Genomic DNA, 11,876 nt, shown 5'->3' on the forward strand with positions numbered 1-11,876 from the left:
TATAACTGGAGTGGTGCACACAAAGTGTGGATAAAATAAATATCACAAAACATTATACGCAGTAATCTTCATGCACATGTTCGTAACGATTTTAATAATTGTGCTGTAGTCTATGTTCTCATGTTTACCACTGCGTTGTCCAACACAGATATGTTACGCTGCTATGATGCCCCCTTGTGTTTAAAGCGTTCACTCTGAGGCGTCCATACCATTTATTTCCTTGTGGTCTTGTGTGGCTGAAATCAATTAGCCTAGTAAAGAGAATGAGCAGTATTTCCATTCCACAGTTTGGGCACAACTGGCTGACATTTAGACTTGTTCATTACATTGATAATTTAGACTGGCTGACTCACAACTTGTTTGTATACAATGATGTGACCTGCCCAGGAAATTAGCCGATACACCCGTGATCCGAATGGAACGCATCCTCGGGCATCCTCGTGAATCATCGGACTTTGTCGGTTATTCCCGGTGATCTCGGTCAGTTAGCTAGCCGAGTTGATTAGCCCGCTACTATAAGCTAATGTTTGTTGGGTATTTATTGTTCGCTGAATTTGAGTGGATGATACAAAGAGTATAGAACAATGGCGGACGTCGAGGGACAAGGGAGTTGTTCATCGGTCCCTCCGTTACCTCACCCTTCTTCTCGCAACGGCTCTGGTAGCGGTAACGTTACACCGGGCACCGGCGGCAGCTGCCAGACGGCAACTACCGTTACTTCAGGCCCGCGGCTGGTCCGGATAGTGAAGTCTGACTCGGGCTATGGGTTCAATGTCCGGGGACAAGTCAGTGAAGGCGGACAACTACGAAGCATTAACGGGGAGCTGTACGCTCCGCTGCAGCATGTCAGCGCGGTCCTACCGGGAGGCGCCGCCGACAGAGCCGGTATTTCGAAGGGGGACAGGATTCTCGAGGTGTAAGTGGCGACTGTCTTAGCTTCACCCAAGCTTATTTAAGTAACCTTTACGTGCACGTTACTCCATTATCCCAGAGTGATTGTGAACAACACGTCGAAGCGAGTGGGACTTTTGAGCATCATTCCGCTGTCTTTACTGGGAGCGGCGTCGGCCACCAGAAAGCCTGAGTGAGCGCGCGCACTATCGCGCTGCTCTTGCAGGGCAGAGGTTCATCCTCATGAAAGGAGTGTCTGTGTTTGTGTCGAGGTATCATTACACATTCCCGTCACACGAAATGCTATTCCACTCTAACACGGCATGCCACATATCCTCAAGTTCATATAATTGTCACCAGATGCAGCGTGTTATGTGTCTGCATCGAGCTCGCTTTGCTTACATACATCACTAGGGTTGAAAACGAGGCAAAGCCTCATGGTCTGGTCAGTTAGCCACACATGGCTCTGATGTTGCATTTAAAAGCGAGGAGATTGCTTGCTGATGTTAGGCTCTGTTGCTATGGAGAGGCACACGCAGCCCACAGCGCAGCATCAGCTCTGACGCTTCAGTGTGTCTGTGTGGGATAAGGTGATGCAGAAAGGGAGGGATGCTTTCAGTTCAATTCTGATTGGCTTCGCTCTATAAAAGTCAGTATCTCATTGGCTGGCTTTTGCACACTGCTTTGATAATGGATGGCCTGCAGTAACCTGGCAGTTTGTTGACCCCATTATTACATATAATCAGGATATTATAAGTGTGTGAATGTATGCACGTGCATTTTTGTATATTCTATATATACTGGACATCCTGTCAGTCTTTTTTACTATTAATTATTGTATTGGTCTTATTCATAATGCTGAATGTAAATGTTTGCATTCTCGATCATGCCTAATTTGCACTAAGTAATGCTGCCTCAGTGTTGGCTTCAACTAACAATGTGTTGTTATCTCCTGTGTCTCTTATGCTGGAGATAAGACCTGCCAAAAAATGCATACTTTCGATATATCTTCGCACATTTACAAACAACTCCTGCTTTTGAACCTTTGGAACAGAAGAATTTATAGTTCAAGACAACTTTTATGAGCCTCCTGTTTGATAATAAAGACTGTGTCTAATGTCAAACACTCAGAACAATACCCTGTCTCTTTTGCAGTGTATATTATTCTGGCAGATTTAGCTTTGAGTTTTAGCATATGTATGTGTGTGTCTTTGCTTTTGCAAGTCTAAGTAAGAATAAGTCAGTAAATGTGCACTGTGCATGCATAGAGGTACATGCATACAGGACAACATAGAAAACAGCAGTTATAAATACAGAAGAACTGAAAATATGACTCACAGAAAACTATTTATAATGCTTAGAAGTGCTGAATGTGCAGGTGCAAAGGGCACTACATCAGGTGCTTATTATATAGTTATATAGATGCTAAAGTAAAAGCGCTGCCAAAATGCTGAGTCTGTATTTTGTATTGTAAAAGACATTTGTTTTTTCTCCCACCTGCAAGATGTCTCTTTTGACCTGTGAACAAGTACGATGCTAACTTCACTAATCTGTCATCCCTGCAGCCCTCTATATTTGCACGCTGCTGTAAAATTTGCAAAAGTCCATTACACTAGCACAAAACTTAAAGCAAAGAATAATGGGATTTTCTAAATCTCATTGTGACTTGGTTTACACCTTAATTTGGCAAACTAGCATTACTAGATGTTTTAAATAGTGTCATAAACAATAGCTAGTAATGCTGAGAGCTTAATGCAGTGGCTGTTTCGAGTAAAGTTAACTATAGGTCAGCTACAGTCATCAGCAATGTCGTGCCCTGACACGGGCCTGCTAAAGGGCACACACTAAGTGTTAATCATGCTCTGCTTTCCTAATGACATGAACCAAAAGTCTTATTCCTGAGGGGATAGTGAGGACAAAGTCTCTGTCACTGTAAACTCATAAACAGAAGCTGTTTCACTTTATAACTCCTTTTTTCACTTTCCATTTCATTTAGAACTTTTGGGCATAATCAAAAATTGAAACTTAACAACTATCAAATCTCTTCCTCCATGTTTTCAATAGTAACAGTGTGAATGTAGAGGGAGCAACCCACAAGCAGGTGGTGGACCTGATCCGGGCTGGAGAAAGGGAGCTAATGCTGGCCGTGCTGTCCGTCCCGCCCCAGGAGACCGACTGCTTAGATCCCGGAGACGACATTTCAGCCCAGTCCTGCTATGACTATTCCGACAAGCAGGCCGTCCCCATTTCTGTGCCGAGCTACAAACACACTGAGCTCAACCAGGAAAAGTTTGTGGTGGGTGCAATTCTGGATAAATTCAGAGATGACTAATGAGGAATTTGTACTTGGAAGCATGAAAAAGTGAAAAGATTGGTTTTAAACTCTCTGTTATTGCAGTGGGACATTCGTTTACATGTTTCTGTTTCTCTGCATTCACATCCAGGTATATAATGTGTACATGGCAGGAAGGCAGCTGTGCTCCAAGCGTTACCGTGAGTTTGTGATTCTACACCAAAATCTGAAGAGGGAGTTTTCCAACTTTACGTTCCCGAAGCTGCCTGGGAAATGGCCTTTTTCCCTGTCAGAGCAGCAGTTGGATGCACGACGCAGAGGCCTTGAAGAATATCTGGAGAAAGGTCAGGCAGAGAGAAGGAGACATAGGGTTTCTAGAAAACATTGGTAAAGTCAGAATGTTGTGATTAGTGTCATCCTTTCTGGGGTTTGTAAAGTTAAGTAATGAGGGGAAAGTGTGGAAAGGTCTGGGATAAATACAGTCCACTGCATAATTATACCTTTTATTGTATTGCATTGTATAACCACGGTTGTTTCACATGAGACGAAGCTTTGTGGAGTTGAGAATCGCCATGCCTGACAAAACCACGCTCACCGCTATGTACCTTGTCTGTTGTCTGCAGTTTGCTCTGTACGGGTAATTGGAGAAAGTGACATCATGCAGGAGTTCCTGTCTGAATCAGATGAGGTAAAAAAAGAAAAAGAACACATGTTTGTATTGTTTTGCAGTTGTCTACATGTGATTCACTGTGCTGTTTGTCTCTCCTTCTCATGACCTAGAACTATAATGGCGTGTCGGATGTGGAGTTGAGAATAGCCATGCCCGACAAAACCACGCTCACCGTTAGAGTTTGCAAAAATTCCACTACAGACCAGGTCTACCAGGTAAACAGGCTGGAGTAACTGTAACCATTATAAGCGTGACCTGATAACAGTCATCTCGCAAGTGCTTTACTCTTTCTGTTTCCTTTTCTTAACTATCAGTTATTCTCTCTCTCTCTTTTTCTCTCAGGCTGTGGTAATGAAACTGGGAATGGACAGTGTAACAGCCAGCTACTTTGCTCTATTTGAGGTCATCAACCACACCTTTGGTTAGTAAGAAACCCTTAATTGAGCTTTGAGTTTAAATGTATGTAACTTTTCTACATTGACAAAATGTTTCCCCTCTTTTTTTAAGTTATAACCAGTATCGCCTAATGACAGATATATGATGGTTTCTCAACAGCCACCTTTTTCCAAATAGTCTAATTTTATATAAAACGTGAGAGCCTTTGTGCATGAATGTTCCTCTATGTCACTTCATCAGGTACTTGATTTCTCAACTAAATTAATCTTTATTCCGAGTATTTTTTTTTTCAGCTTATGTAGCGTCACTGAATTTGTGTTTCTATGAACTGTGTGCTCTGTCTGCTACTTCAAAGTCAGAATCTCTGTTACAGTAGCAGTAAAAACAAGAAATAATTTTTAATGAGAATTTGAAGTTTTGCATGTAGTTCAGAATTGTTTCTTTCAGCCAAAAAAAATAATTGGAAGTTAAGAATATCGTGGAGAAAGTCATTGATGTTTTTTTTTGTCAACGGCAGATAAAATCCTTCGAAATATTTGCATTCCTTTCACTCTCAAAAGTCTCTTTTTTTTCTAAATTGGAGGAAGAAGCAAAAACAAGGTGATGAAATCGCCACCTTTTCTCATTGGTTCCATTTCAATATCAGTGTTGACTTGAACTTATTTGACACTTGATGCTAAATGTTCCTGTGGGTTGAATAACTGAAATAAATTACATTGATCGCAACAAACTTAGATAAACTAGGTAGTATGTCGAGCTACAACAACACTTTTTTTCTCACCACGTGAGAATTGGACATCACTCTCTTTCATACCCTCCCTTTTGTCTCTCTCTTTATTCCTCAGTGCGTAAGCTTGCCCCCAACGAGTTCCCCCACAAACTGTATGTACAGAACTATACCTCAGCCATCCCGGGAACCTGCCTCACTCTGCGCAAGTGGCTCTTCACTACAGAAGAGGAGATTCTGCTCAATGACAACCAGCTTGCTGTCAACTACTTCTTTCACCAGGTATGCCTTTCTGACCTTGTGTTGTATGTATGAATGTGCTCTTTGTGGGTTTGCTTTACCGTGTCCTCTATCTTTGTAGGCTGTAGATGATGTGAAGAAAGGCTTCATCAAAGCAGAGCAGAAGTCCTACCAGCTGCAGAAGCTGGCTGAGCAGAAGAAGCTGTCCATGGTCAGTCTCTCACATGTGGACAGACACCACACAGTTCCACCAATACGGTTCCTGAATAACTTATAGAGGCAGATAGAGTTACGCGTTATTCTTCAGTGTGGCACATTTCATCCCCTCTCGCCCACCTGTTAACTCTCTCTTCACTGTGTGTGAGATAACTAAGTGGGAAAGGTACCTCCTAGGTATGGAGGTTGTCTAATAGTGAGAGTGAAAGTTTGACTGGGGAGGAAAGTGTGCATGGATACAGCAAGTGAGTTCACCTCAGTCTGAAAGCATGGATAGATTACTCTACAGACAGAGCAGGTAAACACTCCCACCCTTTTTTCACATCATCCTGTTTCTAAATCCTTCAGTCAACTACACATTGTCATTTAAAAACCACTATCTTGTCTCCTCTGGCTCCTTTCTTAGTATATGAGTCTGTTGAGGGATTGCGAGGGCTACAATGAGATCATATTCCCACACTGTTCCTGCGACTCTCGACGTAAAGGCCACGTCATCACAGCCATCAGCATTCACCACTTCAAGCTGCACGCTTGCACCGAGGAAGGGACACTCGAGGCAAGGGGCAACTGTTTGTTAGTGTGTCTGTGTGTGTGTATAGATATGTGTGTGTGTGTGTGTGTGTGTGTGTGTGTGTGTGTGCGCAATTTGTATGTACAATGGAGTGAGTGTACTAAAGCCTCAATGTTGTTCCAGAACCAGGTGATTGCATTTGAATGGGGGGAGATGCAGAGGTGGGACACAGATGAAGAGGGCATGGCCTTCTGCTTTGAATATGCACGAGGAGAGAAGAAACCACGCTGGGTCAAGATATTTACACCCTATGTGAGTATCACACGCATATTATTATTGCATGTGTGCTATACTCAAATTATTCTCGTGAAAATACAGCTCTTTCAGTCGTAAAAAACATGTTATGGACGTTTGGAAACACACGGGTAGAATATGATCTTGTAAAGGTTTTGGTAACCTCCCTGTCCATCGTGTCATCTGTTCAGATTTATTGAATAATGATTCAAATGATCAGTTTCCTTTCTTTCTCACTTGCAACATTTATAACAGCTTTTTCATTTTCAAGTCTCTTGTTATACAGTGTTTACATTCCTGTTGCATAACACCAGAACCTGCTTTACTTTGTAACTAAGTAAAATGAAAATACTCAAGAAGAAGTTCCTTTTGTAATTTTATGGAATAGTTTGACATTTTGGAAATGTGCATTTTCACCCCCTGCAGCAAGTTAGATGAGAAGATTGATACAACTGTCTGTATGGTGAATATTAAGTTACCGTAAGCCGGCCGCTAACTTAGCTTAGCATACTGACGTAAGACTTGGTCCATCTACCGGCACATCTAAAGCTCACCTCTTGTTTGTGAAATGCACACACAAAAACAAGTGTTGACCCGTTACACTGTTTCTTGACTGTGAGCAGTTGCATGGCATTAAGCGGAGACGCTAGTCGAGGAAGTTAAAGATCCCAGCCAATGAATAGTACAGACACATAACTCCCCCTGAAACTGACAATTTACTTTTTAATCAATTTACTTTTGATCACACAAATACAGGCAAGTGACCATCGCCTGCCAAGGAGCTGAAAATTCACCTTAAAAGTTCCCATGAAGTCAACTTATGTGAAAACAAATTTTCTTTGCCAACAGACACAAATGTTTTTCGCTCCTTTGCTCCCATCGGAATTTTGTGAATGTGTGACTGTGCTTTTACAGAGTGGTATTAATTGTTATCTAACTCTCCACAATGAAGCAATAAGTGTATTTCCAAAAAATATCAACTTATTCCTTTAAAATAAAATATGTGTGTTATAAACATCATTTTTATTTGTCTTTTGCATCTAAATTTCTGCTTCTTTCTTTGTATTTGCCATCCGCGGCTGAGGTTCAGTTTAACTACATGCATGAGTGCTTCGAGAGAGTCTTCTGTGAGCTAAAGTGGAGGAAGGAGGTAAGGACCATCTATGAACAGACTAACCTGCTCTATTAGAAGCCTTTTATTGTGCCCTTCACTTATGCATTCAATATGTGTGTTTCTACAGGTGGAAGAGGAGGCTACAGACAAGGACAATAAGAACTGCAGCAAAGATGGTATGTGTGGCAAGGTAAGGCTTTGCCTGCCTCTGTCTGGTACACGATTAATCAAGAGCCTGGATGAATTCCTCTGTTTTCTGTTTCTGAGATTGTGTGTCTTCCTCCTGAATGCTGTTTCTGTTTCAGAATATTTTCCAGCTGCTGAGGCACAGAAGGGATGGAGGCACCTAGGAAGGGAGATTGTTACCTCTTAACTACACCGCCGTCACCAACTCAGCTCAGTTCAGCCCCTCGTCTAGCCCCAGACCCAGCAACACTCCGCTATTAACTACATGGTCGTCATTTACACTCCATCAGCTACAACCTCAGAAGCTACCCCCGATACATGGAAACCAACAAGCACCTGCAAATGAACAAATCAAATAAACTGAAGCAAAAAAAGCAGCAGACACATGAACCAGAACTCTTGAATCTAGCGCACCATAATCATGCATCAAAGCAGAGCTCTGTCAAAAAGCAATGAGGTCTCTCTAGACTTAAAGTCAAGGATTCATGCAATCCTTCTTATTGCTAGGGACTTGAAGTGGAATGTGACTCTATGTGAGTTTTGACTCTCTTCTGAAGGAGTTCTACTGGGAAGAGAAAGCTGAATAAGGAAATATTGTTGGATTTACAAGGGAAAGTGAGGCTGCGAGTGTTTGCAAACGGGAACACAGATAACACCGAACAGAGATGCTGAGGGCCCCCAGAATGTAAGTCACAGCTGAATTACATCCATTTTCATCTGTTTGCCGATCAATTCGCCTTCATAAAAGATAACTATTAACATTGTAATGTGGCAAAAGAGAGAAGGGAGAGAGAAAGTGGACATTTCTGTATTTATTTTTTTCATTCAGCTGTGATTATTTGACACATGAGCTGGAACAACGGTAAACTTTAGACTAATGTTGCACTTTATCAACAGTATTAACAACCTCCAAATGTGGGAAATGTAACCTAAGAAGCCGATGGTGAGCATATTACTGGAACTAGCCTGTGCTTAGTTTGCATTCATTTTTGACTGGCTACAGTATGATTATGTATACTGCATCATCAAATGTCATGCATTAAACTTGTATGTATTTAGATTATCATGTGAACACTCCACGCAAATGTTTTGAAGCCTTTGTAGAGCGGCAGTGATGATGGAGCACTGATCAGACAGTAAAGTTCATCATGTTTATCATGTGTTACCCCTAAGAGACAACAGGGGTCCTCCTCCTCCTTCCTCTTCTCCTACAGGCTCTGATTGCTTTGTTTCTGAAAGCTCCCGCGGGATTTATTATCGGCCCGTAATCCAGAAGACCTTTTCACTTGCAGCACTATTTATCTCTGTAGCCGGTACTGCGCAGTACTGTTGAACCACTTATGCACTCTGGAGTCAGGTTAAGTGGAAAAGAAGGACAGGCATTTCTTTTGAAAAAAGAGCAGCTGGCACACTTTATCAACATGATAGGTATGAAGATAACTGTGCACATCCACTGAACGCTTTGTAGCAACCGATCACAGAACTGTGGTGTACTTTGCTAAACACTGTAATTCAAGGTCCCTTCTAAATGAGCCCTGTTAATGGTGTCATTCCTAGAATAATGTAATATACATAATGTAATGAGGTATAACATAATTATCTGATGATGCAATAGTGACTTTACTCCGACAAAAAATAAAACTGCAATTACAGGTTATAACATCGTTAGAAGAACATGCTTCCATTAAATAAGAATCATTGCTTAGTGCAATATTTTAATGGTACTACCATTTTATTCAAAAGTAAATAGCTTTACTGCATTATCACCTCATTTAGAAGGACATTTTAAAAGTTAGTGTTCTATCCAAAAGATACTACGGATTCTGTAGCTTTAAGAATTTACTAAATGAGCCCCCTATTAGTGCCGCGTGATCTATTATCATGAAAATGAGAACATTCCAAAATGAATATATAGTATCTCATGATATGACACATTTATGCAAAATCACTTGTAAGATTACATGAGACAAAAATATCTTTGATCAGTGTATGATGCCAGTGAATGTTTGTAAATGCTACTATTCCATCCATTTTTACCCATCCCCAAGTGCTGCCTTGCTTGTATCGAGAATGTCAACAGTATTTTTTGTTAAGTACAAGCAAGTAAAGAGTCATAGATTGAGATGAGTGGCTCTTGCTCAGAGTGCTTGTTTTAATGATGGTGCATTTCACAATAGCCCTTATAGGTGATTATTGAGCTTCAACAGACCTTGGTGGGTGTGTAAAGGAGGTTTTTATTGAATGTGTTGAGCCTTGAATTGAGGGAATTGCAATTCTAAAGGCTGAGGGCATTTCCCAGGATTCTTGTCTTGTTCTTGTTTTTATGGGGCAGTGTCTTTGTGGTTTGTCTGACATTGTCTGATATAACCACCTTCAAGTATGCGCTCACAACTCTCTCTTTCTCTCTCTCTCTCTCTCATCCTGACTACAGTTAAGAGTCACTCATTTTATTTATTTCAGTAAGATACTTTGTTAAATTCAGCATCTCTTAGGTTTCTCACCTGATATTGTTTGGCTTTCGAAAAGTCACGCTAGGAAGAGGATGGAGATGACAACCTGCAGATTCTTTGACATGTTGAAATGTAAAATTTAAAACAACGTGTTTGGTTACGTCGCTTACTGTAATAAATTGTAACATATTCTTTTAAATAAACCGATTTATTGATGCAAAGTTTTTTTCTTTTTTTGTGCGTGTGTACGTGCAGCTGTTGCTTGGTGGGTCCTAAAACTATGGGTTAAATGCATTGTGTACGATTGTGTTTGATAATGTAAAAGGTTTGAGTATATATTTTTATCTGTGTTTGAGTCGAGACTGCCAATATGATAAAGTTACACACGCAGACTTCACTTGTTCTCTCACTTTGTAGAAACATCTGTTTTACTCCTTCTCTCCTGCATCGCCGAATTTTTTTCTCAACAACTCCGATGTATTTCAATTAGATCTGGGAGACAATTACACAACATGCACTGCATTGACCATTCCATATCGACCTGCATCGACTACCCGCATCACGTAATTAATAACTATTGACTGATGGTGGTCTGGGATGTTATCTTGAGAAATGTGCATTGTGAATAGCTAACTTCCCTCTGCCAGAAAGCTGTCCGGACGTCTTGCAAATGGTCTAACTTCAGCGTTGATTATTTTCTTACCACAACTTGTTCACAGAAATATATCTTCTGTATCTATGAAGGTTAATTGTACTCAAAAAAGAAAAACGAGTAGATTTTGTTTCCGAATGGTAGGTTTAAATATTTCAAAATGCAGCATTGAAGATCTGAAATATTAAGATATGGGCATTATATTAAGATAGGAGCAAGACAGGAGCATTATATTAAGATAGGAGCATTACAGTGGTTCAGTTGGCTCACAATGACCGATTGTCTGTGGAAGAAACTTGTGATAGGCTGGCAACCTTCCTGGGATGTTCCTATTGCTCTTCTACTCTATTAACGTGGGAAAAGCTGACTGACTTCAAATAAGACAGTAAATGGATAAAATATTGAATTATTGTGTGTATAGTATCAATTTAGTAGTTAGATTTTACTATCGAAAGAGAGACAGTATATCAACAATCACACTCCATTTTACCCCCCATGAGCAAACTGAACTGCACTGTCAGCAGTAGTTTACAGCGTGTGTGTGTGTGAGCACGAGACAGACATACTGTACGGAGACAGCTTCAGGAGTATGTGTGGTTGCTGCATTAGGTCTGCAGCAGGTTTCCATACCACTTGGTGCGTGAGTGGGTTTGCAGTTGCTCTGCAAATTTGTACGACAACTGCAGCCACACAATGCAGAGGCCCCTTGATATTGTAAGAAACATTTCTGCATCCCACTGTCTCGCTCGAAGCATCAACCTCCGTGTGAAGTGTCGACAGAATGGGTGGCTGAGCCCCCGAAGGAGGGGAGTATCTTAGATTTATTGCATGTGCTGTTTTGCTTCTCTCAGCTGTGTGAGGAAGAAGGAGCTATATGTAGGCCGTTGAAATGCACGATGAATTGCTAAACTGCCGTGCCTGCACATATGCTGTACTGTACTTACAATGAAAAAGTTTAAAGTCTAATTAATAGCCTCGGAGCTGAAGGTTGGGGTAAAGCCGTGCCAAAAGAGCAATTAGCCAAATTCAATCATCAGTGTGTTTGCAATATTTCAGTCAATCATTTTACGTCGGCCAATATCCTTTAAATACATTCATTGCCAATTCAGAATATGTCTAGTCACCACTAAATGCTGGTCTGGTCTAAGAACAGTTTAGCAGCAGCAGCATCCCCGAGGAGAAGGAGAGGGGGAGGGGGGATTCACTCCTCTCCTCCTTCTCTGGTCTCCCTCTCCC

General features: G+C 41.2%; 1 protein-coding gene across 3 annotated transcripts; it reads left to right on the forward strand.

Annotated features, from left to right (window-relative positions):
• Positions 1 to 456: 456 nt before the first annotated feature.
• Positions 457 to 10,265, forward strand: snx27b (sorting nexin 27b). 3 transcript variants are annotated; one of them, XM_068570416.1, is made up of 13 exons: positions 457 to 916; positions 2,956 to 3,187; positions 3,336 to 3,528; positions 3,808 to 3,872; positions 3,965 to 4,069; positions 4,197 to 4,275; positions 5,096 to 5,259; positions 5,339 to 5,428; positions 5,840 to 5,989; positions 6,128 to 6,256; positions 7,323 to 7,388; positions 7,480 to 7,542; positions 7,658 to 10,265. In XM_068570416.1, exons 1-13 carry the CDS (start codon positions 585 to 587, stop codon positions 7,700 to 7,702), a joined length of 1,713 nt encoding a protein of 570 aa, XP_068426517.1. In that variant the 5' UTR covers positions 457 to 584; the 3' UTR covers positions 7,703 to 10,265. The 3 variants fall into 3 exon arrangements, with proteins under 3 accessions (XP_068426517.1, XP_068426515.1, XP_068426516.1); XM_068570414.1 differs by having other exon boundaries at positions 7,480 to 7,528; XM_068570415.1 differs by having other exon boundaries at positions 7,329 to 7,388; positions 7,480 to 7,528.
• Positions 10,266 to 11,876: the final 1,611 nt, after the last annotated feature.

The sequence above is a fragment of the Clinocottus analis genome, unplaced genomic scaffold, assembly GCF_023055335.1.
Source record: "Clinocottus analis isolate CAN_PGR_092001 unplaced genomic scaffold, fCliAna1.0.p SCAF_9, whole genome shotgun sequence".
Lineage (NCBI taxonomy): Eukaryota > Metazoa > Chordata > Actinopteri > Perciformes > Cottidae > Clinocottus > Clinocottus analis.

Excerpts from the sequence above, each read along its gene's own strand:
- snx27b (XM_068570414.1), top strand. The coding sequence starts at position 585 with ATGGCGGACGTCGAGGGACAAGGGAGTTGTTCATCGGTCCCTCCGTTA. Across the intron at positions 3,529-3,807 it reads TGAAGAATATCTGGAGAAAG|TTTGCTCTGTACGGGTAATT; the intron begins GTCAGGCAGAGA and ends TGTTGTCTGCAG. Across the intron at positions 7,529-7,657 it reads TAAGAACTGCAGCAAAGATG|AATATTTTCCAGCTGCTGAG; the intron begins GTATGTGTGGCA and ends TTTCTGTTTCAG.